Source organism: Hippocampus zosterae, chromosome 19, assembly GCF_025434085.1.
Source record: "Hippocampus zosterae strain Florida chromosome 19, ASM2543408v3, whole genome shotgun sequence".
Taxonomy (NCBI): domain Eukaryota; kingdom Metazoa; phylum Chordata; class Actinopteri; order Syngnathiformes; family Syngnathidae; genus Hippocampus; species Hippocampus zosterae.
The window spans coordinates 6,972,606-7,000,438 of NC_067469.1; the positions used below are offsets into that span (position 1 = coordinate 6,972,606).

The 27,833-nt window shown below is 41.3% G+C and overlaps 3 protein-coding genes across 6 annotated transcripts; all 3 read left to right on the plus strand.

Annotated features, from left to right (window-relative positions):
• The first annotated feature begins 763 nt into the window (after positions 1-763).
• pgm3 (phosphoglucomutase 3) lies at positions 764-26,534 on the plus strand. 4 transcript variants are annotated; one of them, XR_007960151.1, is made up of 14 exons: positions 765-850; positions 1,343-1,551; positions 1,620-1,804; positions 2,186-2,253; positions 2,335-2,468; positions 2,571-2,763; positions 3,786-3,943; positions 4,043-4,126; positions 4,192-4,290; positions 4,515-4,634; positions 4,695-4,817; positions 4,924-5,097; positions 5,179-6,426; positions 25,835-26,534. XR_007960151.1 is itself a non-coding variant. In XM_052053430.1 (13 exons), exons 1-13 carry the CDS (start codon positions 775-777, stop codon positions 5,266-5,268), a joined length of 1,713 nt encoding a protein of 570 aa, XP_051909390.1. In that variant the 5' UTR covers positions 765-774; the 3' UTR covers positions 5,269-6,459. The 4 variants fall into 4 exon arrangements, 3 of the variants coding, with proteins under 3 accessions (XP_051909392.1, XP_051909390.1, XP_051909391.1); XM_052053430.1 differs by lacking the exon at positions 25,835-26,534 and having other exon boundaries at positions 5,179-6,459; XM_052053431.1 differs by lacking the exon at positions 25,835-26,534 and having other exon boundaries at positions 806-966; positions 5,179-6,459.
• On the plus strand, positions 6,878-11,572 carry ccnc (cyclin C). Its single transcript, XM_052053435.1, has 12 exons — positions 6,878-7,040; positions 7,451-7,557; positions 8,179-8,263; positions 8,349-8,418; positions 8,755-8,806; positions 8,897-8,952; positions 9,162-9,197; positions 9,518-9,609; positions 9,713-9,780; positions 9,879-9,958; positions 10,286-10,404; positions 10,480-11,572. Exons 1-12 carry the CDS (start codon positions 7,009-7,011, stop codon positions 10,532-10,534), a joined length of 852 nt encoding a protein of 283 aa, XP_051909395.1. The 5' UTR covers positions 6,878-7,008; the 3' UTR covers positions 10,535-11,572.
• Positions 20,849-25,018, plus strand: faxca (failed axon connections homolog, metaxin like GST domain containing a). The gene is made up of 6 exons (XM_052053434.1): positions 20,849-21,357; positions 22,373-22,508; positions 22,885-23,081; positions 23,963-24,180; positions 24,390-24,506; positions 24,595-25,018. Exons 1-6 carry the CDS (start codon positions 21,107-21,109, stop codon positions 24,894-24,896), a joined length of 1,221 nt encoding a protein of 406 aa, XP_051909394.1. The 5' UTR covers positions 20,849-21,106; the 3' UTR covers positions 24,897-25,018.
• Positions 26,535-27,833: the final 1,299 nt, after the last annotated feature.

Genomic DNA, 27,833 nt, shown 5'->3' on the forward strand with positions numbered 1-27,833 from the left:
ATCATGTATGTGGCAACTACACTTGTAAATGATTTCTCTTAGCTTATTTAGCAAATAGGGATTCTGAGATTGGAAAGATTTATTTGATGACCTTGCAGCCTTACTCCGTGGTATGTTGTACGACATACACCTCGAGAGTTATTTTGGAAATAGAATAGAAGTTAGTCGCCCAACACTGTTCACGACATATTTTGAAGATGGCCATCGCAACTCGTGCTAATAGTACACAGTACTCACTCCCCCCACCCGCAATAACATCCAACTTCAACAAAGTGACAAAAAACAAAGTATATACGTATGTGGTAATTGCGTTTTCACGGGGTTTTCATTGAATGGTAATGAAGAAAAATAACTACTGTAAATGTATCTGACTTTATGACGTCACTCTGGCATCGCGTTCCTGTAATCCCCACCCCCGACACACGTTGGATCGAGAACGTCGTTAAATTGTTGAGTGCCGCACTTTTTTCTCGTCCCAAGGTTCTTTGGATTTCAGAAATTTGTTTTCGTTTATTGCTTCATTTGTATGTCTAGCAAATTAACCCCGTGTGGTGCGTGATTACCGCAGGGTTCGCATTGCATGGCGTCACGTGACGTACACAGTGAAAATGCTGTCCTCCCCTAACTCGAAAACGTCCTTCAATTCTTGCCTTTTTCATCAAATTCTTGCCTAGGTATATCAAATAAGGTGATATTAAAGGCACTGTTATTTTATGCGTGTGTTTTTTAATTATTACAGCTCGACGCCGGGGCTAAAAGCCGCGCCCAAACCGCATGACGTACCCGGAAGTTAAGCCACGTCCCCAAGACCAACTCATGCTGCTCAACGACGAGGTTGAAAACAACATCAGTAAGTTTGACCATAATCAATTCGACGACATTGCAAGTTTACAAACACTTGAACGTTTTGATAGCATCCGTTTGGCGTGTAGGTCTGTAAGAATTAAAATCGCGACTGTAAATAATGTGAGTCGGCGTTAGTGAGTTGGGCGTGTCTTGCCATTTACACGAGTTTATGGAGTTTGAACTTTGCCTTCTTGCACTCTTGACAGCTTTATTTCTCTGTCACTATGGGCATTAAAGCATATTTTAACTCGAACTCTATTACGTTATCATTAATACGGCCTTTACATGGTTTATTTTTCTTTCTTAACTCATCTACTAATAACCCATCTATCGTTTGACGTTCTGTCGTTGAACTCAAAAGTTGGCCCACCTTTGATTTCGAACCTACTGCAACAGAGTATGCCTGTGCTTCCAAAAGTATTTCGGTTAAGAATGGAATCATGCTAGTCATAGACTAATCACACTGCGTTTGTACTGAATCACACGTTTGTTTCAGTAATGGCCCACTTGGAGCAAGTTTCCAAACAGCCTGAGATGCACCCCAAGCCCCCTGGCTTGGTTTTGCAGTACGGCACGGCTGGTTTCAGGACCAACGCCAGCCATCTGGATCACGTCATGTTCCGTATGGGCCTGCTGGCAGTTCTGCGTGCCAAACAAACCAAAGCCGCCATCGGAGTCATGGTTACTGCGTCCCACAACCCAGAGGTGCTCCTTGGTTAACCTCAATTAAAGTTGACACCTACCTCTGTCCTAACTTTCCGTTGGTCTCGCAGGAGGACAACGGGGTGAAGCTGATTGACCCCATGGGCGAGATGGTGACGCTCGCTTGGGAGGGCTACGCCACCCGGCTGGCCAATGCGGAGCAGCAGGAGTTGCTTATAGTGCTGGAGGACATCATAGAGAAAGAAGACATTGACATGAACCAGGGGGCCTTAGTGTTTGTGGGCAAAGACACCAGGTGCCCGATAACACTGGTCAACAGAAAAGAAAAAAAATACACGAGTGCCATGAAATCATCCACATGCACAAGAGCACAAGAGCCCAACCCAAGTTAAAAATGGGGGAAACACTCATTGATTGCATTTCTCGAAAAATAAAGACACACATTAGTTGTATTCACAGAGGATAAAGAATATATGCCTATGATTAGTCCGTCTACATGTGTCACTACAGTACGATATTCATTTTTCCCTTGCTTCAATAGTAGTGACTGCACGACTATAAATGCTAAATGCTATTCGTTAGCCAATTGCGTGTTGCCGTACAGCTAGTAGACATTCAAAGCAATGTGGTTGTTTCAAATACACAAGTTGTAATTCTTTCTAATTAATTTTGTCAGGAGCAGCAGTGAAAGGCTGTCACAAGCAGTCCTGGATGGCGTGTCGTCATTGGGAGGACGCAGCAAAGGTTGGCGTCACTCGCCCGTACAGTGGAGTCTATATCGTGAGTTTGGAATCTCACCTCCTCACTTGCGTCTGTCCCAAAAAGATTATGGCTTGGTGACCACCCCGCAGCTTCACTACATGGTTTGCTGTTACAACACGCACGGGCAATACGGCGAGGCCACGGTGGAAGGATACTACAGGAAACTCTGTCAGGCGTTTATCGAGCTCACCAAAAATGTAAAGTAAATTACAAACATGTTGGCAGTGAAAAGTAAAAAGTCATCATAAAAATAAATACTCAAGTACTTAGTTACTGACCGCCTTTGTCTATGTGTGTAGACACCCAACCGTACTGACGACCAGAAGCACCTGACGGTGGACGGCGCCAATGGCATCGGCGCGCTGAAGCTGCGAGAGATGGAGCGTCACCTCAAGAGGGAGCTGCAGATTTCCCTCTTCAACGAAGGTCACGGAAAGCTCAACCACCAGTGCGGGGCCGACTTTGTCAAAGTGCAGCAAAAGCCACCCACAGGTGGGTTGTGTAGCCTTTTTGGTTTTGGTGCAGTCGTCAATAAGACTTCAGGAGATTTGATTGGCATTGTCAGGGAATGTGCCAGAAGGGATGATTGTTCCATTTTTTTTATACATTCATTATAGTACTATGGGCGGCCCGGTAGCCCAGTGGTTAGCACGTCGGCTTCGCAGTGCAGAGGTACCGGGTTCGATTCCAGCTCCGGCCTCCCTGTGTGGAGTTTGCATGTTCTCCCCGGGCCTGCGTGGCTTTTCTCCGGGTGCTCCGGTTTCCTCCCACATTCCAAAAACATGCGTGGCAGGCTGATTGAACACTCTAAATTGTCCCTAGGTGTGAGTGTGAGTGCGAATGGTTGTTTGTTTCTGTGTGCCCTGCGATTGGCTGGCAACCGATTCAGGGTGTCCCCCGCCTACTGCCCGGAGGCGGCTGGGATGGGCTCCAGCACCCCCCGCGACCCTAGTGAGGATCAAGCGGTACGGAAGATGAATTATAGTACTATTTTGATTGTATTTTTTTCTTGTCTTATCCTTGAAATGCATTGAATTACATGTTTACATGACAGTATTTCATATAGGCTGTAAATTTCCCCAGTGTGGGACAAATAAAGGATATCTTATTTTATTTCAGTTTTTCATTTTTTGCCACCTACTGTTTTTTTTTTAAGTACAGTATGTTTTTGTCCCTTGATTAACTAATGTACTTAATTATGTAAATGAACACTTTATTTTTTTTTATTTTTTAGCATTGATCATTTTTTGTTAGTTCTGATTGGTTAATATCGTGTGTGTATTCGTGATCAAATATTCATATTTTAGATTTATTTGAATAGGAATGATTTTATTTGACTTAAATTTTTTTGCATTGCTTTTAATTGACATTAAAATATGTTTCGAGTAGGAGTAATTTCCTCTTAACAGTGGTCAACACATTTTTGCAATTATAATTTTTTTTTGGGATGTATAATCACAGATATTCAACTTTTGGTTTTAACCGTGATTATCCTTAACATGTTTCCGTGGTAGGCGTCAAGGTCCAAAGCGGCGAGCGCTGCTGCTCATTTGACGGCGACGCCGACCGCATCGTTTATTACTACACCGACAGCGAGGACCACTTCCACCTCCTGGATGGAGACAAGATGGCAACGCTCATTACCACGTTCCTCAAAGAGCTCCTCATGCAGGTACGGATGAGAAAAGCTGCAAGTCAGTGGTCTCCGATGTTTTGTTTTTTGCAGCCTGGTGGTTTGGGACAGAGGCTGATAAACGTTTTTTTTTTTCAGGCTCGCTTAAATTTAAAGATAGCGGTGGTGCAAACGGCCTACGCTAACGGCAGCTCCACTCGCTACCTGGAGGACACAATGAAGGTGAACACACGTGTGACTGCGCTCTCGCAAAGGAAACACTGATGGGCTCTTGCGCGTCGGTTCAGGTGATTGTGAGGTGCACGAAGACTGGAGTGAAGCACCTCCATCGCGCGGCGCAGGAGTTTGACACCGGCGTTTACTTTGAGGCTAACGGCCACGGGACGGTAAGTCACCTCGATGGACTCCAGTTGGATTGAGCACATTTCTCGCTGTCTTGCTAACCAAAAAAGAAAAAAACAGCAGCATCTCCTGAGGCATATAAACAGCCTCTCAGAGGATGTAGATGGTGATGAGTACAGATTTCGTTTTGATCATTTTCCTCTTTAAAAAAACAAAACGGCAATATCCCTCGCCATCACACATTCAGTGACAGCGCGCGCATGTCCAGGTGTTGTTCAGCCGCGCGGCCGAGGAGAAGATCAGACAACTGGCCGAGGACGTCCGCACCGATGACACCAGGAAGAGAGCGGCCATTCTTCTGCGGCACATCATCAACGTCACCAACCAGGTACTTGGCTAATAATACCAACGTAGTCATCTTAAGTCATGACCGCTTTTCCTCCCATAGACAATAGGCGACGCCATTTCTGACATGCTGCTGATCGAGGCGATCTTGGCCTTGAAGGGAATGACGGTGCAGCAGTGGGACGCCATCTACACTGACGTGCCCAACCGGCAACTGAAAGTCAAGGCAAGGCAAACGTATGCTATAGCAGTTCATTGCTGATGGTCGACGAGAGTCGATGTTAAAAGTGTCCAGTGATCGCGTGGGCGCTGTCTGTGTGTGTGCGCGGCAGGTGTCAGACCGCCGGCTGATCGACACGACCGACGCCGAGAGACGTGCGGTGAGCCCGGCGGGCCTGCAGGACGCCATCGACACCTTGGTGGCAAAGTATCGACACGCTCGTGCCTTCGTGAGGCCGTCCGGCACGGAGGACGTGGTCCGAGTTTACGCTGAAGCGGACACTCAGGTGAGGTCAGCCTGCCTGTCAGGCGTGTGTCAGTTTGCGGGTGTTGCTTACACACATTTGTTGTTGTTTTTTTTTTTTTAGGAGAGCGCTGACTCCTTGGCACATGAAGTAAGCCTTGCAGTGTATCGCCTCGCTGGCGGGGTGGGAGATGAACCAAAACCTTTGCACTAGTAAACTATGCAGTCGTAAACAGAAACTTGAACTGGTGTTGCCGCGATACCGATGCAGTACCTCGAGACGGAAACGATACGGTGACGAAAATGTGAAAAAAAAATGTAAAACACAGTAGAATAATAGCCGATAGCTGAAAGACTTCAAATTGTTGTTCTATTTCGGAACCAGAAGGCCGGCAGGTATGCTGGAGCCTATTTTCATTTGTATTAATTCAGAAAATCATAAGGATTCGGTTGATGGAAAAAATGGAGATTGAACTTTTTTTTTTAAACGCTACTGAAAATATAATATATCCAATACAGGGGTATGTTTTTGGGTGTGGGGGTGGAAGGTGCTATTGATGCTCTGATGATTCATAATACAGAGAAAAAAAAATACTATCTGCTCCCTAATTCTGAGCTACAGACAAAACAGAGGTGAAAAATGAATCAACTATTTGATGATTAAATGAATCATGATTTTTGAAAATCCATGAATCGTTTTCGGTACCATTTTCACTTTAATATTAAATGCTGCTTCTCACTCGTATATTTTCCTCAATATCTACTCCTCAATGAAGGCAGACTTTTCTTTGTATTGAACATTTGCGTTTACAACAATAATCAACATTTTTGCTGATTTTCTGTCATGTTATGGACCAGACCAGTAACTGTCTCATAATAATTCATTTGGTTCTGCACTTTCTGCGCTGTCGATTTGAAATGTCTTGTTTTTTGAAGGATGGTAATTCAAACATGCTTTTTTTTTTTTTTTTAAATACGGTTCAACAACAAACTAAGTGAAGGAATAATTAACGATGACACTATTTAGTTGCAAGCCTTGCAAAATCTCTTCATTTAATCACGATAATCATATAATCCTGCATCGATTGACTGAGCGCTTTTCTGTATCACACTCAATGTGCAGTACTTCACTATACAAACAGTGCCTCATTGAACGGAAATGATCAGGAACAAGAATGCTTTTAGTAAAATAATTCACACACATGAAGTGAAGTGTTTGAAATGTGTTGTGACCAGGTCCGTCTTTTCAGATTAAAAACGCACATGTTTACACCAGGCAGTTCTTGAAATCACCTTGGATCATTGCTGCGCAAAGAAATTATGGGATGAATAGCAAATTGTCAAACCTCATTCTATGTACTTGATTTCTTTTGTTTTAAATAAATCATTCACATTTGTCAGAACACTTTTCGGTTGATGAATTTAGAATGCATTTTTTTTCGATTTGCAGGACTTTTTTTTTTTTTTTTTAGAGTGGCACCCACTTGACTATGACTATCTTCCTCTTCGACATCACAGAGGCATCATCTTCGTGGTTTAGTTCTCCAGGCAGTGACTGCTTCCCTGTGAGAATAATTATCTGGTTGGTCTAGCAAAAACGAATTACAGACAATTCGAACTACCAAAACACTTATGCTGTAGTGAGCTGCTGTCGATTAATACATTTAAGATTCAGGACCTCGTGTAATTACGTATATTATGTTTTTCATGTTATTGGCTAAATATTAATTGTGAACTTCCCCAGATGATCTAGGTGAGACAGTTTCAAGAGAACGTCATTCAAAGTCGTTTTGTCTTTTGAAAATAATCCTGGCATGCGGAACCATGTTTTATTCTTTGCTGGTTTGTTTCCCCCGGAATGTTTTTTGCGTCGCTCCAGTTTTTCCGGCGTCCACTTCTTTGCAGTAAATCAACGCAAATTTAAAGTGTCCTCTTCTACCTCGTCTCGTCCGCCATGGCTGGAAACTTCTGGCAAAGTTCTCACTAGTAAGTTTGATGCAACGAGATGAACAGGATACGTTTTTAATCGCCGAAGCCGCTATATTTTTCTCGGGGCCTAGCATTGCCCCCCGTGGAAGCTAGCCGTCGATCTCGAAACTGTCCAGGAGACAATGTTGTTTTTTTCCAGACTCAAACGCAACTGTTTCAGCTTTGAAAGTCAACGTCACGTTTTAGCCCCGAATATTAACTTTGTTAGAAACCATAAATTGTGCTTAGTAACAGCTTGGAAAGAAGAGCGCCCATCGCCCCCCGTTGGTTATAATAACACATTTGTCACTGAACTGTCAATTTTTTTTGACTATTGTTTGGAACTACTCTTCAACCATATTGCTGTGCTGTGAGAAATTTATATGTAGTCAAAAGTAGCTGAAATGTGGAATTTTGTCTTGGCCAAGTCTGCAGTGGGTGCTGGATAAGCAGGACCTCATGAAGGAACGACAGAAGGACCTGAAGATCCTCTCTGAGGAGGAATATTGGAAACTGCAGATCTTCTTTGCCAACGGTGTTTACCTTCTGCCGTACTATACAAACTCGACAGCACATAGCACATTCTGCGCCAAACAATAAATTCCCTTTCGCGTCCGAAAGCAAACGGAATACCAATTTTTTTTTGTGGTCATTTTAAAATATTTGACTTATTCGCCAAATTAGCTTACGCGATCAATTTCAAGTTAAATAGAAAATGCAGCATTTTCTGTTAACATATTTCTCGAAATGAAATGGTTTGTATCCTAACTACTCATTTCAAATGCAAGATTTATCAATTTGAAATGTTTGAAAGATTGTTTTTTTAATTCTGTTGATTGAATTTTCAATAGTTGACATTTTTCCAAGTTACTTTTTATGCATTTAATTTTTAAATACTCCTCACACTAATTTTAAATATTTCACTGAAGGACCCACATTTCAAACTCAATATTTCTGAATTAGAAATATTTGAATTTTATGAAACATTTTTTAAAATTCTTTTTTACATTAGTCACATAATTTTGAAACAAATATTCATGGGTTTAACGTGGAATAATTGAGCATGTCCATATGAATTGTAATTATGAATTTTTGGGGGAAGATTTTTATTTTTGTGCTTGAATGACCGAACCATTGATTTGTGTGTTCTTGTCAGTCATTCAGTCTTTGGGAGAACACTTGAAACTGAGGCAACAGGTTATCGCCACCGCTACTGTCTACTTCAAACGCTTCTATGCAAGGTAAGTCCTGAAATAATCGTGCTACCCAAATGGGATATTGGCACCGTGGGACAGTATTTGTGTAAATTTGGGGTTATTTCCACAGATATTCACTAAAAAGTATCGACCCAGTTCTCATGGCTCCGACCTGTGTTTTCTTAGCTTCCAAAGTGGAGGTATGGACACTTTCAGAAGTCTTCACTGAAAAGGACATAAAAAAATGAAAAATGATGAATGGATAAAACTATTTTTGTCACGAGATGAAAAGCAGGTCTGTTTTATGACTAGACTCCCAAGTCTGGGGTATGTCAGCACTATTTTTAGTGATTGTAACTTTTCTCATGACATCACTCATGTATTGTTTTTGTTTTGGTGTCTTATAAATTTGATTCTCATTCTTGCAATTTTTTCAAATTTCCTAACTAGTAACATGACGCTTTCCTCATAACAAATATTATCCACACTTTTGTTGTTTTTATTTTTTTAAATAGTTTTATTTTTTTCCCCCACAGGAATTCGGAGTGGTTTCCAACACCAGGTTGATCTCTGCAGCTACATCCGTGTGTAAGTCAACATACACTCACAATCTATTAACTCGTATAATTGCTGTTTTTTTTTTTTATTGGCATTCTTCTTTTCCCCCCATCAAACTAGTGAAAACAAGATTCTCATACGCCTTCCCAAAGGAGTTCCCTTACCGGATGAATCATGTAAGTCACACACGTGTCGATGAAAGATTTTCCCGAAGGCCCTGATTTTGCGCGTGTAGTATCTCGGGGCAGGGCGTCCCACAAGAAAAAAAAAATGTGGAGCATTTCGAGCCTTTAGCACACCACCAAATATGTACGTCCCAATCATATTCCTCCACCACCTGTTCAGGCGCAAAATGAAGTCTGAACGAATTGCGTTGTCTTTGCAGATATTAGAATGTGAATTCTACCTGCTGGAGTTGATGGTGAGTTGCATGTTTTTATTAAGATATAAAATCTATATTTAGGGGGGGGGTTTGGATTGGGCCCCCAGTGTGGATTAAAAAAAAAAGATATAAAACGTTTGAGCTCTCTTTGATTCTAGGCTGTTATGGTCTTAAGTTAGACCTTGACCTTACTGTTTCGGTCAAATTTTGCATTCAGGTTGTCCACTAGCATGTCCACTAGAGAGCACCTCGTTGCCACAGAAAAAGGCAGAATAGCTGGGAGTTTTTTTTTTTTTAATTTTTGAAATGTTTGCATCGAAACAAATGAAATGGTGAGTCGCTGCGGTTTGCCATTTCAGGACTGCTGCTTGATCGTGTACCACCCATACAGACCGCTTCTGCAGTACGTGCAGGACATGGGCCAGGAGGACATGCTACTGCCGCTGGCCTGGTCAGTCTGTTCTCCGCCGCCCCTCCCTTTTTTTTGGAGGGGGGGTCTCTTCCGCCTATTTTCGCAGTGCTCGTGGAGCTTCTCTGCTGTGTCTACCCCCCAGGCGCATCGTGAATGACACCTACAGGACCGACCTGTGTCTGCTCTACCCTCCCTTCATGATCGCCCTGGGTGCGGCCAACCTTTTCCCTCCCCGCACGGCCGCCATCGAGCCACATCTCCGAGTCAGCTGTGTTCATGTTGCTCTTTTTGTTTCCCCTCCGCCAAAGCTTGTCTGCATGTGGCCTGCGTGGTGCAGCAGAAGGACGCCAGGCAGTGGTTTGCAGAGCTCTCCGTGGACATGGACAAGGTTTCCACTCACGCGTGCATTTGGACAAATAGTTGAAGAGAAATGGCAGCGGATTGTCGTGACTCGCACACAAACACACACACGAAAAGAAATTTTGAACGTTTAACGTCCTCAACATGGTTACGTAAATATTACCGCATTTTCCGCACTATGAGGCGCACCGAAAAGTCTTTCATTTTCTTATAAGCTCAAGCGCGCCTTAAAATCCGGTGCGCCCTGTGTATGGTCATTAATATGGTCAATTGAATTATGTTGTTCAAATTTTTTTTTTAATGTCATGATCAACCTTTTTTGATGCTTGGTTCACACAATCATCAATGTGTTCAGATCCTGGAGATCATCCGTGTCATCCTCAAGCTGTACGACCAGTGGAAGAACTTCGATGACCGCAAAGAGATCGCCGCCGTGCTCAACAAGATGCCCAAACCAAAACCGCCTCCCAACAGGTACCCTCAATCACCACAAAATGGCTGACGGGAACGCATGGAGTAACCGTTTTTGTCTCGTTTTCTTCCAACCAGCGAAAATGACCAGAGCTCCAACGGCAACCAAAGCAACTCGTACAACCAGTCGTAACGCCGGCACAAAGAAAGGAGTGGTAAAGACATCGCATTTGACTTTGACCCCCGGGCCCCGCCCCCGACCTCCTGTGAGCTGCCCTTGCCGTCAAAAAGGGGAGGAGGGATGATGACGAACGTGATGGTAATAATCATCCTGACCTTGATGCAGGAGGACTCCTTTTAATGACAAAACTTGATCACAACTCTATCCGTGGCAGCAAGTGAGTGAGTGGGTGTGTGAGTGTGTGAATTGCTCAGGGTGCAGTAATATTGTCCACTCGAAGTAATCTGATCCTTTCAAATCCATCAATTGCCTTTTTAACCACATCCATTTTGTAAATATGTTCATATTCATTCAATCATGATGATTCCACTTTAATTTAATTTTTTGTTGAAATGTCAATCTTATATTTGGTTCGCTCCCACTCAACTGAAATAGAAGCTCCTTTCTTGAAACTTTTTGGAAAAAGATTGGCATCTATTTACTCGTGGACTTGATTACCCGTGCACAAATGTATGAACGTCGTTTTGCGTTGTGCGTGCATGTACCAATGACGAGGTACTTTTAAAGCCTTACAAAATAAAAGCTGCTGACATTAGAGAGGACACGGTGTTCCATTTCAGGGTGTAAATTATGATGTTTCTCTGCTGGAGAGGATTTTGCCGCACAGTTCTGAAGGGTGTTGGTTGTTCTCTTGTGTGATTTTCGTGTGACACGCGTCACTGGTGATTCATATTAAATGTAAGCATTTTAACAAAGTTCTGCATTCCTGAAGGGTGGGCGGCGGGCACTTTAATGAATTCTGGCACTGTCCATCTGCCTACATGACTGTTCTCTCGAGTCTGAAATGTTTTTTTTTTTCGTTATTTATTTAAAGGGCTTTCACCCGACCGGAATATTCAGTTACCGGAAGCTGATTTGTCTACCCCCGAAAAACAGCTATGTATAGTAAGGCGTTTTTAGCTTTTGTGATTTCCTAGTTTGTCAATACAGTACACAACAAAGGAATAAATGAACACTTCTGAGACTGTGTAGTCTCCTACATTTTACTGACATCTTTGATCGTTCTGTTGGAGCTACGCTCAAGGAAATGCCAAATTCTGTCAGGGGGCTATAGAATTTATTTTGAGATTTCCTCGTTTGATTTTCTGTCTTGTTGCATTCTTTTCTATTTTCGTATTTTCATTGAAGTAAGCGTTAGTTTACGTTTTTCGGAGGTGGTCATGAACGGAAGGAGTGCAGGTCCATCTAGTGGATGCATTGTATATTGCATCTTATAATCCAGTGCATCCAATATATGAACAAAATTACAAAACAGGCCATTCATTGAATGTGCGCCTCATAATCCAGTGCGCCTTTTAGTGCGGAAAGTATGGTATATAGATCTATAATACACACAAATCTTTAGAGACTCGTACTCGCCGACCTGCGACCGCTGGTGAGCTCATCACTGGACCCGCTGCAGTTTGCCTACCAGCCCGGCATCGGTGTGGAGGACGCCATCATCTACCTCCTTCACTCGGCGCTGTGAGGATGATGTTCTTTGATTTCTCCAGTGCCCTCAATACCATCCAGCCCAACCTACTGGTGGACAAGCTGCGGCACGCCATTCCTGTTAACCCTCTACACCTCGCACTTCAGCTACATCACTCCAACCTGCCACCTTCAGAAGTTCTCTGACGACTCCACTATTGTCTTCATTGCAAAAGATGATATACATGTATAATGTAACTGTATATTTTAACTGAAAAAAAAAACGTGTTTAGAAATTCGTTTTTAGCTCAGAAAAACGACCATGTATAGTCAGACATTGGAGTTGAAAAAAAAAACATGTATAGTAAGGCATTTTTAGCCGAAAAAACAACCATGTATAGAAATGCGTTTTTTTTTAATCAGAAAAACGACCATGTATTGGAAGGCGTTGGAGCTAAAAAAAAACAACCATGTCGAGTAAGGCATTTTTAGACCGAAAAAAAACCCGACATAGTATAGTATGGCGTTTTTAGCCCAAAAAAACGACGTAGTATAGTATGGCATTTTTAGCCCGAAAAAAACGACCATGTATAGTAAGGCGTTTATAGCCGAAAAAAACGACCATGTATAGTAAGGCGTTTTTAGCCGAAAAAAACGACATAGTATAGTAAGGCGTTTTTAGCCGAAAAAAACGACATATGATAGTAAGGCGTTTTTAGCCCAAAAAAAACGACCATGTATAGTAAGGCGTTTTTAGCCGAAAAAAAACGACCATGTATAGTAAGGCGTTTTTAGCCAAAAAAACGACCATGTATAGTAAGGCGTTTTTAGCCCGAAAAAAACGACATAGTATAGTAAGGCGTTTTAGACCGAAAAACTGACTGAAAAAAACCGACCATGTATAGTAAGGCGTTTTTAGCCGAAAAAACGACATAGTATAGTAAGGCGTTCTTAGCCAAAAAAAAACGACCATGTATAGTAAGGCGTTTTTAGCCGAAAAAAAAGACCTTGTATAGTAAGGCGTTTTAGACCGAAAAAACGACATAGTATAGTAAGGCGTTTTTAGCCGAAAAAAACGACCATGTATAGTAAGGCGTTTTAGACCGAAAAACTGACTGAAAAAAAACGACCATGTATAGTAAGGCGTTTTTAGCCTGAAAAAAACGACCATGTATAGTAAGGCGTTTTTAGCCGGAAAAAAACGACATAGTATAGTAAGGCGTTTTTAGCCGAAAAAAAACGACCATGTATAGTAAGGCGTTTTTAGCCAAAAAAACGACCATGTATAGTAAGGCGTTTTTAGCCCGAAAAAAACGACATAGTATAGTATGGCATTTTTAGCCGAAAAAAACGACCATGTATAGTAAGGCGTTTTTAGACCGAAAAAAAAAGACGGTGTTGTATGCCATTTTTAGCCGAAAAAAAACAACCATGTACAGTAAGGCATTTTAGACCGAAAAAAACAACCATGTACAGTAAGGCATTTTTAGCCGAAAAAAACGACATAGTATAGTAAGGCGTTTTTAGCCGAAAAAAAACGACCATGTATAGTAAGGCGTTTTTAGCCAAAAAAACGACCATGTATAGTAAGGCGTTTTTAGCCCGAAAAAAACGACATAGTATAGTATGGCATTTTTAGCCGAAAAAAACGACCATGTATAGTAAGGCGTTTTTAGCCGAAAAAAACGTCATAGTATAGTAAGGCGTTTTTAGCCGAAAAAAACGACATAGTATAGTATGGCATTTTTAGCCGAAAAAAAACGACCATGTATAGTAAGGCGTTTTTAGCCGAAAAAAACGACCATGTATAGTAAGGCGTTTTTAGCCGAAAAAACCGACATAGTATAGTATGGCATTTTTAGCCGAAAAAAACGACCATGTATAGTAAGGCGTTTTTAGCCAAAAAAAACGACCATGTATTAAGTAAGGCGTTTTTAGCCGAAAAAAACGACCATGTATAGTATGGCATTTTTAGCCGAAAAAAAACGACATAGTATAGTATGGCATTTTTAGCCGAAAAAACCGACCATGTATAGTAAGGCGTTTTTAGCCGAAAAAAAACGACATAGTATAGTAAGGCGTTTTTAGCCGAAAAAAACGACCATGTATAGTAAGGCGTTTTTAGCCGAAAAAACGACCATATATAGTAAGGCGTTTTTAGCCGAAAAAAACGACCATGTATAGTAAGGCGTTTTTAGCCCCAAAAAAACGACCATGTATAGTAAGGCGTTTTTAGCCGAAAAAAACGACCATGTATAGTAAGGCGTTTTTAGCCGAAAGAAACGTCATAGTATAGTAAGGCGTTTTTAGCCGAAAAAAAACGACCATGTATAGTAAGGCGTTTTTAGCCAAAAAAACGACCATGTATAGTAAGGCGTTTTTAGCCCGAAAAAAACGACATAGTATAGTATGGCATTTTTAGCCGAAAAAAACGACCATGTATAGTAAGGCGTTTTTAGCCGAAAAAAACGTCATAGTATAGTAAGGCGTTTTTGGCCGAAAAAAACGACATAGTATAGTATGGCATTTTTAGCCGAAAAAAAACGACCATGTATAGTAAGGCGTTTTTAGCCGAAAAAAACGACCATGTATAGTAAGGCGTTTTTAGCCGAAAAAAACGACCATGTATAGTAAGGCGTTTTTAGCCGAAAAAAACGACATAGTATAGTATGGCATTTTTAGCCGAAAAAAACGACCATGTATAGTAAGGCGTTTTTAGCCAAAAAAAACGACCATGTATTAAGTAAGGCATTTTTAGCCGAAAAAAACGACCATGTATAGTAAGGCGTTTTTAGCCGAAAAAAACGTCATAGTATAGTAAGGCGTTTTTAGCCGAAAAAAACGACGTAGTATAGTATGGCATTTTTAGCTGAAAAAAACCCGACCATGTAGAGTAAGGCGTTTTTAGCCGAAAAAAAACCGACCATGTATAGTAAGGTGTTTTAGACCGAAAAACTGACTGATAAAAACGACCATGTAGAGTAAGGCGTTTTTAGCCCGAAAAAAATGACATAGTATAGTAAGGCGTTTTTAGCCGAAAAAAACGACATAGTATAGTAAGGCGTTTTTAGCCGAAAAAACCGACCATGTATAGTAAGGCGTTTTTTGCCCAAAAAAACGACCATGTATAGTAAGGCGTTTTTTGCCCAAAAAAACGACATAGTATAGTAAGGCGTTTTTAGCCGAAAAAAACGACCATGTATAGTAAGGCGTTTTTGGCCGAAAAAAACGACATAGTATAGTAAGGCGTTTTTAGCCCAAAAAAACGACCATGTATAGTAAGGCGTTTTTAGCCAAAAAAAAAACGACCATATATAGTAAGGTGTTTTTAGCCGAAAAAAACGACCATATATAGTAAGGTGTTTTTAGCCGAAAAAACGACCATATATAGTAAGGCGTTTTTAGCCGAAAAAAACGACCATGTATAGTAAGGCGTTTTTAGCCCCAAAAAAACGACCATGTATAGTAAGGCGTTTTTAGCCGAAAAAAACGACCATGTATAGTAAGGCGTTTTTAGCCCCAAAAAAACGACCATGTATAGTAAGGCGTTTTTAGCCCAAAAAAACCGACATAGTATATAGTAAGGCATTTTTAGCCTGAAAAAACGACATAGTATAGTAAGGCGTTCTTAGCCAAAAAAAAACGACCATGTATAGTAAGGCGTTTTTAGCCGAAAAAAAAGACCTTGTATAGTAAGGCGTTTTAGACCGAAAAAACGACATAGTATAGTAAGGCGTTTTTAGCCGAAAAAAACGACCATGTATAGTAAGGCGTTTTAGACCGAAAAACTGACTGAAAAAAAACGACCATGTATAGTAAGGGGGCGGCCCGGTAGTCCAGTGGTTAGCACGTCGGCTTCACAGTGCAGAGGTACCGGGTTCGGTTCCAGCTCCGGCCTCCCTGTGTGGAGTTTGCATGTCCTCCCCGGGCCTGCGTGGGTTTTCTCCGGGTGCTCCGGTTTCCTCCCACATTCCAAAAATATGCATGGCAGGCTGATTGAACACTCTAAATTGTCCGTAGGTGTGAGTGTGAGTGCGAATGGTTGTTCGTTTCTGTGTGCCCTGCGATTGGCTGGCAACCGATTCAGGGTGTCCCCCGCCTACTGCCCGGAGACAGCTGGGATAGGCTCCAGCACCCCCCGCGACCCTAGTGAGGATCAAGCGGCTCGGAAGATGAATGAATGAATGAATGAATGTATAGTAAGGCGTTTTTAGCCTGAAAAAAACGACCATGTATAGTAAGGCGTTTTTAGCCGGAAAAAAACGACATAGTATAGTAAGGCGTTTTTCGCCGAAAAAAACGACCATGTATAGTAAGGCGTTTTTAGACCGAAAAAAAAAGACGGTGTTGTATGCCATTTTTAGCCGAAAAAAACAACCATGTACAGTAAGGCATTTTAGACCGAAAAAAACAACCATGTACAGTAAGGCATTTTTAGCCGAAAAAAACGACATAGTATAGTAAGGCGTTTTTAGCCGAAAAAAAACGACCATGTATAGTAAGGCGTTTTTAGCCAAAAAAACGACCATGTATAGTAAGGCGTTTTTAGCCCGAAAAAAACGACATAGTATAGTATGGCATTTTTAGCCGAAAAAAACGACCATGTATAGTAAGGCGTTTTTAGCCGAAAAAAACGTCATAGTATAGTAAGGCGTTTTTAGCCGAAAAAAACGACATAGTATAGTATGGCATTTTTAGCCGAAAAAAAACGACCATGTATAGTAAGGCGTTTTTAGCCGAAAAAAACGACCATGTATAGTAAGGCGTTTTTAGCCGAAAAAACCGACATAGTATAGTATGGCATTTTTAGCCGAAAAAAACGACCATGTATAGTAAGGCGTTTTTAGCCAAAAAAAACGACCATGTATTAAGTAAGGCGTTTTTAGCCGAAAAAAACGACCATGTATAGTATGGCATTTTTAGCCGAAAAAAAAACGACATAGTATAGTATGGCATTTTTAGCCGAAAAAACCGACCATGTATAGTAAGGCGTTTTTAGCCGAAAAAAAACGACATAGTATAGTAAGGCGTTTTTAGCCGAAAAAAACGACCATGTATAGTAAGGCGTTTTTAGCCGAAAAAACGACCATATATAGTAAGGCGTTTTTAGCCGAAAAAAACGACCATGTATAGTAAGGCGTTTTTAGCCCCAAAAAAACGACCATGTATAGTAAGGCGTTTTTAGCCGAAAAAAACGACCATGTATAGTAAGGCGTTTTTAGCCGAAAGAAACGTCATAGTATAGTAAGGCGTTTTTAGCCGAAAAAAAACGACCATGTATAGTAAGGCGTTTTTAGCCAAAAAAACGACCATGTATAGTAAGGCGTTTTTAGCCCGAAAAAAACGACATAGTATAGTATGGCATTTTTAGCCGAAAAAAACGACCATGTATAGTAAGGCGTTTTTAGCCGAAAAAAACGTCATAGTATAGTAAGGCGTTTTTGGCCGAAAAAAACGACATAGTATAGTATGGCATTTTTAGCCGAAAAAAAACGACCATGTATAGTAAGGCGTTTTTAGCCGAAAAAAACGACCATGTATAGTAAGGCGTTTTTAGCCGAAAAAAACGACCATGTATAGTAAGGCGTTTTTAGCCGAAAAAAACGACATAGTATAGTATGGCATTTTTAGCCGAAAAAAACGACCATGTATAGTAAGGCGTTTTTAGCCAAAAAAAACGACCATGTATTAAGTAAGGCATTTTTAGCCGAAAAAAACGACCATGTATAGTAAGGCGTTTTTAGCCGAAAAAAACGTCATAGTATAGTAAGGCGTTTTTAGCCGAAAAAAACGACGTAGTATAGTATGGCATTTTTAGCTGAAAAAAACCCGACCATGTAGAGTAAGGCGTTTTTAGCCGAAAAAAAACCGACCATGTATAGTAAGGTGTTTTAGACCGAAAAACTGTGATAAAAACGACCATGTAGAGTAAGGCGTTTTTAGCCCGAAAAAAATGACATAGTATAGTAAGGCGTTTTTAGCCGAAAAAAACGACATAGTATAGTAAGGCGTTTTTAGCCGAAAAAACCGACCATGTATAGTAAGGCGTTTTTTGCCCAAAAAAACGACCATGTATAGTAAGGCGTTTTTTGCCCAAAAAAACGACATAGTATAGTAAGGCGTTTTTAGCCGAAAAAAACGACCATGTATAGTAAGGCGTTTTTGGCCGAAAAAAACGACATAGTATAGTAAGGCGTTTTTAGCCCAAAAAAACGACCATGTATAGTAAGGCGTTTTTAGCCAAAAAAAAAACGACCATATATAGTAAGGTGTTTTTAGCCGAAAAAAACGACCATATATAGTAAGGTGTTTTTAGCCGAAAAAACGACCATATATAGTAAGGCGTTTTTAGCCGAAAAAAACGACCATGTATAGTAAGGCGTTTTTAGCCCCAAAAAAACGACCATGTATAGTAAGGCGTTTTTAGCCGAAAAAAACGACCATGTATAGTAAGGCGTTTTTAGCCCCAAAAAAACGACCATGTATAGTAAGGCGTTTTTAGCCCAAAAAAACCGACATAGTATATAGTAAGGCATTTTTAGCCTGAAAAAACGACATAGTATAGTAAGGCGTTTTAGACTGAAAAAAAACGACCATGTATAGTAAGGCGTTTTTAGCCGAAAAAAACGACATAGTATAGTAAGGCGTTTTTAGCCGAAAAAAACCGACCATGTATAGTAAGGCGTTTTTAGCCCAAAAAAAAACGACCATGTATAGTAAGGCGTTTTTAGCCGAAAAAAACGACATAGTATAGTAAGGCGTTTTTAGCCGAAAAAAACGACCATGTATAGTAAGGTGTTTTTAGCCCGAAAAAAACGACATAGTATAGTAAGGCGTTTTTAGCCAAAAAAAAACGTCATAGTATAGTATGGCATTTTTAGCCGAAAAAACGACCATGTATAGTAAGGCGTTTTTAGCCGAAAAAAAACGACATAGTATAGTAAGGCGTTTTAGACCGAAAAAACGACATAGTATAGTATGGCATTTTTAGCCGAAAAAAAAACGACCATGTATAGTAAGGCGTTTTTAGCCGAAAAAAACGACCATGTATAGTAAGGCGTTTTTAGCCGAAAAAAACGACATAGTATAGTATGGCATTTTTAGCCGAAAAAAACGACCATGTATAGTAAGGCGTTTTTAGCCAAAAAAAACGACCATGTATTAAGTAAGGCATTTTTAGCCGAAAAAAACGTCATAGTATCGTATGGCATTTTTAGCCGAAAAAAACGACCATGTATAGTAAGGCGTTTTTAGCCGAAAAAAACGTCATAGTATAGTAAGGCGTTTTTAGCCGAAAAAAACGACATAGTATAGTATGGCATTTTTAGCCGAAAAAAAAACGACCATGTATAGTAAGGCGTTTTTAGCCCGAAAAAACGACCATGTATAGTAAGGCGTTTTAGACCGAAAAAAACGACCATGTATAGTAAGGCGTTTTTAGCCGAAAAAAAACAACATAATATAGTAAGGCGTTTTTAGCCGAAAAAAAAAACGACATAGTATAGTAAGGCGTTTTTAGCCGAAAAAAACGACATAGTATAGTAAGGCGTTTTAGACCGAAAAAACGACATAGTAAGGCGTTTTTAGCCGAAAAAAACGACATGCGAAAAATCGTTTTTTGGGCTAAAAATGCCATACGATACTACGTCATTTTTTGGGGCTAAAAACGCCTTCCTATACATGGTCGTTTTTTTCGGCCATAAACGCCTTACTATACATGGTCGTTTTTTTGGGGGGCTAAAAACGCCTTACTATACATGGTCGTTTTTTTTCGGTCTAAAACGCCTTACTATACATGGTCATTTTTTTTTGCCTAAAAATGCCTTACTATGCATGGTCAATTATTTCGGTCTAAAACGCCTTACTGTACATGGTCATTTTTTTTTGCCTAAAAACGCCTTACTATGCATGGTCGTTTATTTCGGTCTAAAACGCCTTACTGTACATGGTCGTTTTCTTCGGCTAAAAATGGCATACTATATACTATGTTGTTTTTTTCGGTCTAAAAACGCCTTACTATACATGGTCGTTTTTTTCGTCTAAAAACGCCTTACTATACAGGGTCGTTTTTTTTTGGCTAAAAATGCTATACTATACATGGTCTTTTTTTTGGGTAAAAACGCCTGACTATACATGGTTGTTTTTTTCAGTCAGTTTTTCGGGCTAAAAACGCCTTACTATACATGTCGTTTGTTTCGGCTAAAAACACCTCACTCTATACATGGTCGTTTTTTGGGGGATAAAAACGCCTTACTATATATATGTTGTTTTTTTCGGGCTAAAAACGCCTCACTATATATACATGGTGGGTTTTTTTCGGCTAAAAACGCCTTACTGTATACATGGTCGTTTTTTTCGGGCTAAAAATGCCATACTATACTATGTCGGGTTTTTTCGGTCTAAAAATGCCTTACTATGTCGTTTTTTTCGGGCGAAAAATGCCTTACTATACATGGTCATTTTTTTCGGGCTAAAAACGCCTTACTATACACATGCTCGTTTTTTTTCGGCTAAAAACGCCTTACTATATACATGGTCGTTTTATTTTTTTTCGGCTAAAAACGCCTTACTATACATGGTCGTCTTTCGGGTTTAAAAACCACTTACTATATACATGGTCGTGTTTTGTCCCGCAAAAATGCTTTACGATACATTGTCTGTTTTTTTGTTTTTGTTTTGGTTCAAACTGCCTTAGTATAGATGTTTTTTCTCGGCTAATTTTGGCTAAAAACGCCTGACCACCCAAATGGGCGGGTTTTTTCGTCAAAAAACACCTTACTATACATGGGCGTTTTTTGGGGACTAAAAACAACAAGGCGTAACCACGCAGGCACACATCCTACACATAAATACTGCAGTCGGCAGTACTAGAATATTACTGTGAAGGGTCCAACCGGAATTTTTACGACTGACGCGTCCACCCTGACGGTCTGTAGGAGGAGGAGGAGGAAGTGGAGGAAGAGGAGCTCGGCTGTGTCGCGGATGTGAATGACCCTGCAGCGGGGACGAGCTGCGGCCGGGGTGCTCGTCGTGTCCGCCGGCCGACCGCCGTCGACCTCGCAGCACCCATGAGGTCGACAGCAAGGCGGAAAGCGGCCGCGGACGGCCACGAGCATGTGCTGCTGGCAAGTGGCTTTGGCCTGGACGCGGCCGTGCGCGGTTGACCTCGGCCGAAGCCAGGGCGTCTCGGCCGGCGGGGAGTCCTCGTTTTATGGGGCCATCGTCGCCCTCGCCATGGGCGGCGACCGCGGCGCTATCATGTCGGCTTTAGGTTCGGATTCCTGGTGGAGGAAGACGCTCTATCTGGCCGGAGGAGCGCTGCTGGCTGCCGCTGCCTATTTGCTCCATGAATTACTCGCCATCAGGTAACAACAACACAGGCCGGGGGACGGTCCTCCGGGACGGGCGTATGTTATTACTTAACATCGACAGGTTGTGCGAGGTGAGAGCGCATTGTGCGTTAAGAAGATGGACTCGCGAGTGAGCGGCTGTTACGTCACGGAACATCCCCACTGCCACCATAAACAGCAACCTCCGACCCCACTAATCCTACACGTGCTTTACATTTAACCACGTTGCCGGCAGAGATTATACGAGTTAACTTCTCCGAAACGGATTAATAAATCGCATTTTATAAGATTGTACCTCATTGCCAAACACACAGTAACAACATACTGAAACAGAACGTAAACGCACTTTGTGTATCATGACGACTCCTGTTGTGCGCGACTTGACCACTGGGGGCAGTATAGGACAGTCACAAAGAGAAATCAAAAACTGTGACTCAGTCGATAAACTGCGGTAATTATTAGTTTTTTTTTCATAGAGGATATAATATCCACATTGCTTACAAAGTTATAACACTATCCATACAATTTGTTAGCCTCACTCAACTGCACAGTATTTATAGAGCACTTTCAGACAACCATCATTGCGCACAAAGTGCTGTCTAAAATGTAGGAGACTGGACTGTCTCAGAAGTGTTTATTTATTCCTTTGTTGCATATCCACAAACAAGGAAATCACAAAATAAATTCGGTGGGGGGGGCTATAATTTATTTTGTGATTTCCTGGCTAGATTTTCTGTTTTGATGCATTATTTTCCATTTTCGTCATTTCAATGAAGGAATCGTTAATTAACGTTTTTCGGAGGCTTAAGATTTTTGACAAGCCAAAGTCAATCAACGGATGGGGGAGAAAACGCAATGGGCGATTAATCATAGCAACAACAAATCTGCCTTGACGACGGTCACTTGTGGTGAGGTCAGAGGTCACATGGAAAATTGTCTATTTGCTCTCTTGATTTCCAGAGCCACAGTGGCTAATTTTACTTACAAGCTATCTGTGTGTTTTTGGTCTTTCCTTCTTTGGCCGGCCTAGAAAAGAAGAAGAGTTAGACTCCACAGACGCCATCATTCTGCATCAATTTTCCCGGCCCAAATGCGGAGCCCCGTCCTTGTCCCCCTTCTGCCTTAAGACGGAGACCTACCTGCGCATGGTGGACCTGCCCTACCAGGTAGCTCGTCTTCTCTGCGTCTCAACGGACTAGGTGATGTTTGAAGAGGAAATTGTGATCGGGAACCTATTGGTACACGTAGGAATGAACGGAAGGGCAGTGGGATGGTGAGGTTACAACGGCTTACCTGTCCACTTTAGAGCGCCCCTTCGTCGCGGTGTATAAAAGCCTTGAGATTAACCGGCGAGTTGTATTCCAGCCACCTGATGCATTAAGCGAATATATTCTCACAACTTCCAACATGAAACTGGCGTAAACAAGATTCTAGAATCAAGATCAACCATTTCAGGGACGCTTATCGGGTTACAGGTTTATTTAAATGTTTTCAAAGCAAGGGTTGCGGGTAAAACTCCTCTGGTTTTATCCCTGCTTGCAGAACTACTTTGACGGGAAGCTGTCACCGCAGGGCAAGATGCCGTGGATCGAGTACAACCGCGAGCGCGCGTGCGGCTCCGACTTTATCGTCGACTTCCTGGAGGAGCGGCTGGCCGTGAGCCTCGACAAGGGCTTGACGCCAGAGGAGAAAGCCGTGTCCTGCGCCGTCTCCACAATGGTGGAGGAGCATTTTTACTGGTGGGTATGCGCATAATGCTGTGGTTACGTCAAACTACCGTATTGGCCCGAATATAAGACGGTGTTTTTTTGCATTGAAATAAGACTGAAAAAGTGGGGGTCGTCTTATATTTGGGGTCTAGACATTATACCCATTCACGACGCTAGATGGCGCCAGATATCAATGAAGCGAATGTCGAACTTGACTCCCCGGGCCAAAGTGAACCCCTGTCACGAATAAAAATAAAAATAAAAATTTGCAGTAAGAAGGAAAAGAGAAGAAAATAATAGAAGATATAACAGAAAATGGAGCAACGTAGTGACAATCTGGAGAAAAGTGGGTCGAAGATCGGCCACGTTAACCGGCAGCTGAGGGAAAGGTATGATGTTATTTACATTTCAAAAAAACAGAAGCCATTCATTTACGAATGTGATTGCACTTTAGATTTGAATGAGGTAAAATAACATGCTTTTTCTCTCAAATATATTGTGATAATCATTTGTTTTAGATGTACTGTCATTATTTTCTGTATAAAAATTAATTTGGTGTTCAAAAAGTCTTTTTTCAATCTTGAGTCTTAAAAAAGAGGGGGTCGTCTTATAATCAGGCCCATCTTATATTCGGGCCAATACGGTATTTTCAGTTACGAAATGTCGGGCTGTTGTTTACGACAAGTTACGAATGTCGTAGAATAGCATGGCACATATTATATTATAACATTGCAAATCTCCGAACACACACCCACTATTTTCAGCTAAAAACACATGGCAAAAATGATTTAATTTTTTTTTGTGGAGCTAAAGCAGATGAATACGATTTCAATCGCTTCAATCGGAGATCGTCGTTTTCGCACACGTTTCAAACCGAGCGGTGCCACGTGACCTCCCGCCCACGCCCGCAGGACCATCGCATACTGCCAGTGGGTGGACAACCTGGAGGAGACGCAAAAAATGCTGTCCGTGAGCGGGCCGCTGAGCCAGCTGCTCAAGTGGGTCCTGAGTCACGTGACCGGCGACATCGTCAAGCGGGAGATGTACGGACACGGGATGGGCCGCTTCTCCGAGGACCAAGTCTACGCCATGATGGAAAAGGACATGCGCACACTGGCCACCCTGCTAGGTGAACGCTTTTGAAAAAAAATTATCTAATTGCAATTTAATGGATGATGGGGTTTTTTTTCAAGGTCCTCTTGCCATCTGTCGAACAAACAAAAGCAATCAATTAATATGGATGACAAACAGTTACAGGCCTAGTGTCAAATCAGTGGCAAACTACTGCCCTCTTGAGGTGAAAATGAGCATTAAAGCTGTACGCTTCCTGTGTCCCAGGCAATAAGAAGTACCTCATGGGCTCCAAGATTTCAACAGTCGATGCCACAGTTTTCGGCCACCTGGCCCTCGCCATGTGGACTCTACCCGGGACGCGACCGGAGCAGCTCATCAAAGGTGAGCGAGGTCGAACGTCTCATTACATCACGTGACCAATAAGCGTGGGGTCAACGATAAGCATCTCAGTCGTGTTTGTTTTTTCAAGGCGAGCTGATCAACTTGGCCATGTACTGCGAGCGAATTCGCCGCCGCTTCTGGCCCGAGTGGTTTGTGGACTTAGAGGACTTCCGCTACGACGACGAGTCCAAGAGCTGCGCTCCCACCTCAAAGCTCCCCGACCTGGGCCTTTACTCTTGCACAGAAACTTTCCGGGACGACACATGCTCGCGCGCCGCCCACAGCGTGGACACGCCGTCCATGTCGCCCGGTAGCGACCCGACGGGCATTTCTCTGTACGACTCGGATATGGACACGGAGTGCTCCGAAATGGAGCCGCTCAAGTGTTGACCCAAGCTCAAAAATAGCTCACATTTGAGAAATACGCGGCCGTGCGTTGCGTCTATTTGTGGGTTACATTACAGTACTTTTCATTTCCATCCCTCTATTAAAAAAAACAAAAAACAAAAAAACATTTTGAATGGATAAAAACCGCACAAAAAAATTAATTAACTGCTTTGTTCCAAAAACATTTAAAAAATGGGCAAAAATTTTTTTGCAGTACTTTCAATTTTGATCATTATTTTCCAAAGTCAAAACAAATGTTTGATTTTGATTCAACACAAAGATTCTAATTGGTAAAGATCACATTTCCGTCATCCGTCATGAATGCAGACTGTGTTGAATCAAAATCAAACATTTGCTTTGACATTGGAAAATAATGATCAAAATTTTGGTGACCAATCAAACCAGGAACTGAAGCAGAACTCATTTTTATGCTTCGGCATTTATTGCACCGTCAATTTGAAATGTCATGTTTTTGAATAAAGGGATGGAAATGAATCTTTAAAAAAAAGGGAAAACCCTTAAATATTTTTTTAATTTATTATTTGACAAAAGAAAACGAGTTATTGATTTTTTAATGTATTTTTTTTGCAGTCCCAATGTAGACTACAGATCATCTGCAAATAGTTTGAGTCCCATTGAAGTCCCGTTTTTAAATCTCAAAAAGATGTCAATACCTTCGCGGCCAAAATGTCCCTCTTAAACTGTTCCACTTACGTCAAGCCTCTTTAAGTCATGCTCAGACGAGTTCAAACCGCCACGCTGACAAGTAGCTACTGTCAGCTGACAAAGCTACGGTGTGTCGAAATTTTGTTTTTTTCCAACATAACAATCAGATGACAATGAGCCACAATGAGGCGCTCTAAAGCAGCCATGCCCGAGTGAAGTTCTGGTCTGCATGCTGGTTAAGTAAGGGGTGTCAGTCCACGTTTTAATATTTGGAGTTTTATGCCATCTTTATTCACATTTGGCCTTGTGTGGGGAAAAAGTAATTTTTTTCCCTCATATTTCATTTTGTCTTGAAGTATGACTATTACTGTAAAAACATTTTTTAAGACAGTACTTTTTAAATTTCATATTGTTACTCATTGGTTTGATTTGGAAAACCTGGCGACAGTCCTTTTGTCAATGTATTTGGTTGATTTGTGTCTTCTTAAAGCTGGTCATAAAGGAAATCGCAAACTTCAAGGCGCCAAGTCAATTTTTTGTGAGGTCGGTTATAGGAGGAGAAAACAAAAACAAAAACAAACTTATTACATGGACGAACCTTTGTGCTTGTAGATTGTAGGAGCCACATGATACCATCTTCTGTTCGTGTGAGCATTGTGTCATCTCATGGACTGCATGAATACGCACTACGGAATACCGTGTGAGCATTGATTCCATATTCCCAATGTCCGAGTACGCTCTTTTCCTCAATCAGTAAGACAATTCAGCGCACTAGTATCTTATTTGCAACATTTTCCCCTCCCTCACTGCTAGTGTCATTTTTTACCTACGAGTACGACCTTAAGATCAACGATATGGAATAAATCCTCAAAACGGTTTCCCGTAAACGCGGACGTGTGGCGTGTACAAGATAACGTATTATCGTGTAAGATTGTGAATGTGTGTAGAGATAATGGATTAAATCTGTGATATTTTAGTGGTTGTTGAGGGGGGGGGGCTGAGTCATGTGTCCTTATTTTAATCCCTGGCCGCTCTTAGCCTACAATGCACACACAAGAGGAAGATGTTACAGTAGATATAGTATATACGACCCCCCCCCCCCCTCCCCCAGCAATTAAATGAAAGCAAGAGACAACATCTGGAGAAAAGGCAGTAAATTTGCTGACCTGAAGATGATTCCAGTTTCTTTTATCCATCCACCCACTTTGGATACCGCTTGTCGTCATCAAGGAAAAGTACATTTTCTCCGATTGTCTTCCAAGATGAATACATCTAAAAATGAACTATTTTCACATCCATCCTGAAAAGTTCTGTGTTCAAACAAAATAAAGGGAGAAAATTACATAGCAAGATGAGGCCTGAAGTTGGCTTGCTTGAAAGCGAATCCAGTGTACAGTAAATATACAGCGTTATTAAAAAACAAACAAAACATCCATTTGAAAATATTCCATCACTGATGGATTTCTCTTCAGTCATTCGCGTTAAAAAAGTTGATTTGGCACATTCGGCCTCAGACTACACAATAAAAGCCTTAGATTTTTTTTCATAAATTACAAATTAAAAGGATAATTGTTCACATTGATTTCGAAACATACATTTGGGTCAGAAATGGTAGCACCGTCCCGAAAATAACATGTATTGCCATCTCCCACAAGATGGCGCTGCTCGCCTGCGAATATTACACCTATGACGTAATGCTAAAGGAACGACAAGGTGAGTCAAACCACAGCGGAAATACGTCACAAACAACAAATTGCGGGGGAAGAACATATTCGATCGAAAATAAATGTGTTATTTTAAATTAATTAAGCAGTAGATTATATAGATCAGATGTGAATTGTGTTATTGCCGCACTGGTTTGAAAATACAAGACTTTTCTCGTCAAACGAATTACATCGCGTTGATTTCGTCTGAAACCTGAACATTTAAATTCGTCTGAAAACGATTTGTTTTGTAAGATTTTCATATTTTTCAGACTAAAACCAATTAAATATCTATGTTACTGTTTCAAAATGGATTGAAACGCAGTTGTGGCCTGCAAGGGCACACAGTCACCAACATTAAATAAAAAAAGACCAACAGTTTCGTGCAGGTTAATAAGCACCCGCAGACAAAATGTCATAGAAAACAAATAGGATTTAATGACAAAAAAACAAGTAGAAATTGTGCAATTGTCGATTTGTTTTTTCCCCCTTGTCACAGATTTCAGGTCGATACATTTTTTGTTTTGGTTTTGTGTTCGTGACCTCCCGCAACGCAGAAACTCAAATTCAT

Coding starts and splice junctions, on each gene's coding strand:
- faxca (XM_052053434.1), top strand. CDS start 21,107: ATGTGCTGCTGGCAAGTGGCTTTGGCCTGGACGCGGCCGTGCGCGGTT. Junction 22,509..22,884: donor TGGTGGACCTGCCCTACCAG/GTAGCTCGTCTT, acceptor CCCTGCTTGCAG/AACTACTTTGACGGGAAGCT. Junction 23,082..23,962: donor GTGGAGGAGCATTTTTACTG/GTGGGTATGCGC, acceptor CCACGCCCGCAG/GACCATCGCATACTGCCAGT.
- pgm3 (XM_052053430.1), top strand. CDS start 775: ATGACGTACCCGGAAGTTAAGCCACGTCCCCAAGACCAACTCATGCTG. Junction 851..1,342: donor CGAGGTTGAAAACAACATCA/GTAAGTTTGACC, acceptor CGTTTGTTTCAG/TAATGGCCCACTTGGAGCAA. Junction 1,805..2,185: donor TTTGTGGGCAAAGACACCAG/GTGCCCGATAAC, acceptor TAATTTTGTCAG/GAGCAGCAGTGAAAGGCTGT.
- ccnc (XM_052053435.1), top strand. CDS start 7,009: ATGGCTGGAAACTTCTGGCAAAGTTCTCACTA. Junction 7,558..8,178: donor GCAGATCTTCTTTGCCAACG/GTGTTTACCTTC, acceptor TGTTCTTGTCAG/TCATTCAGTCTTTGGGAGAA. Junction 10,405..10,479: donor CCAAAACCGCCTCCCAACAG/GTACCCTCAATC, acceptor TCTTCCAACCAG/CGAAAATGACCAGAGCTCCA.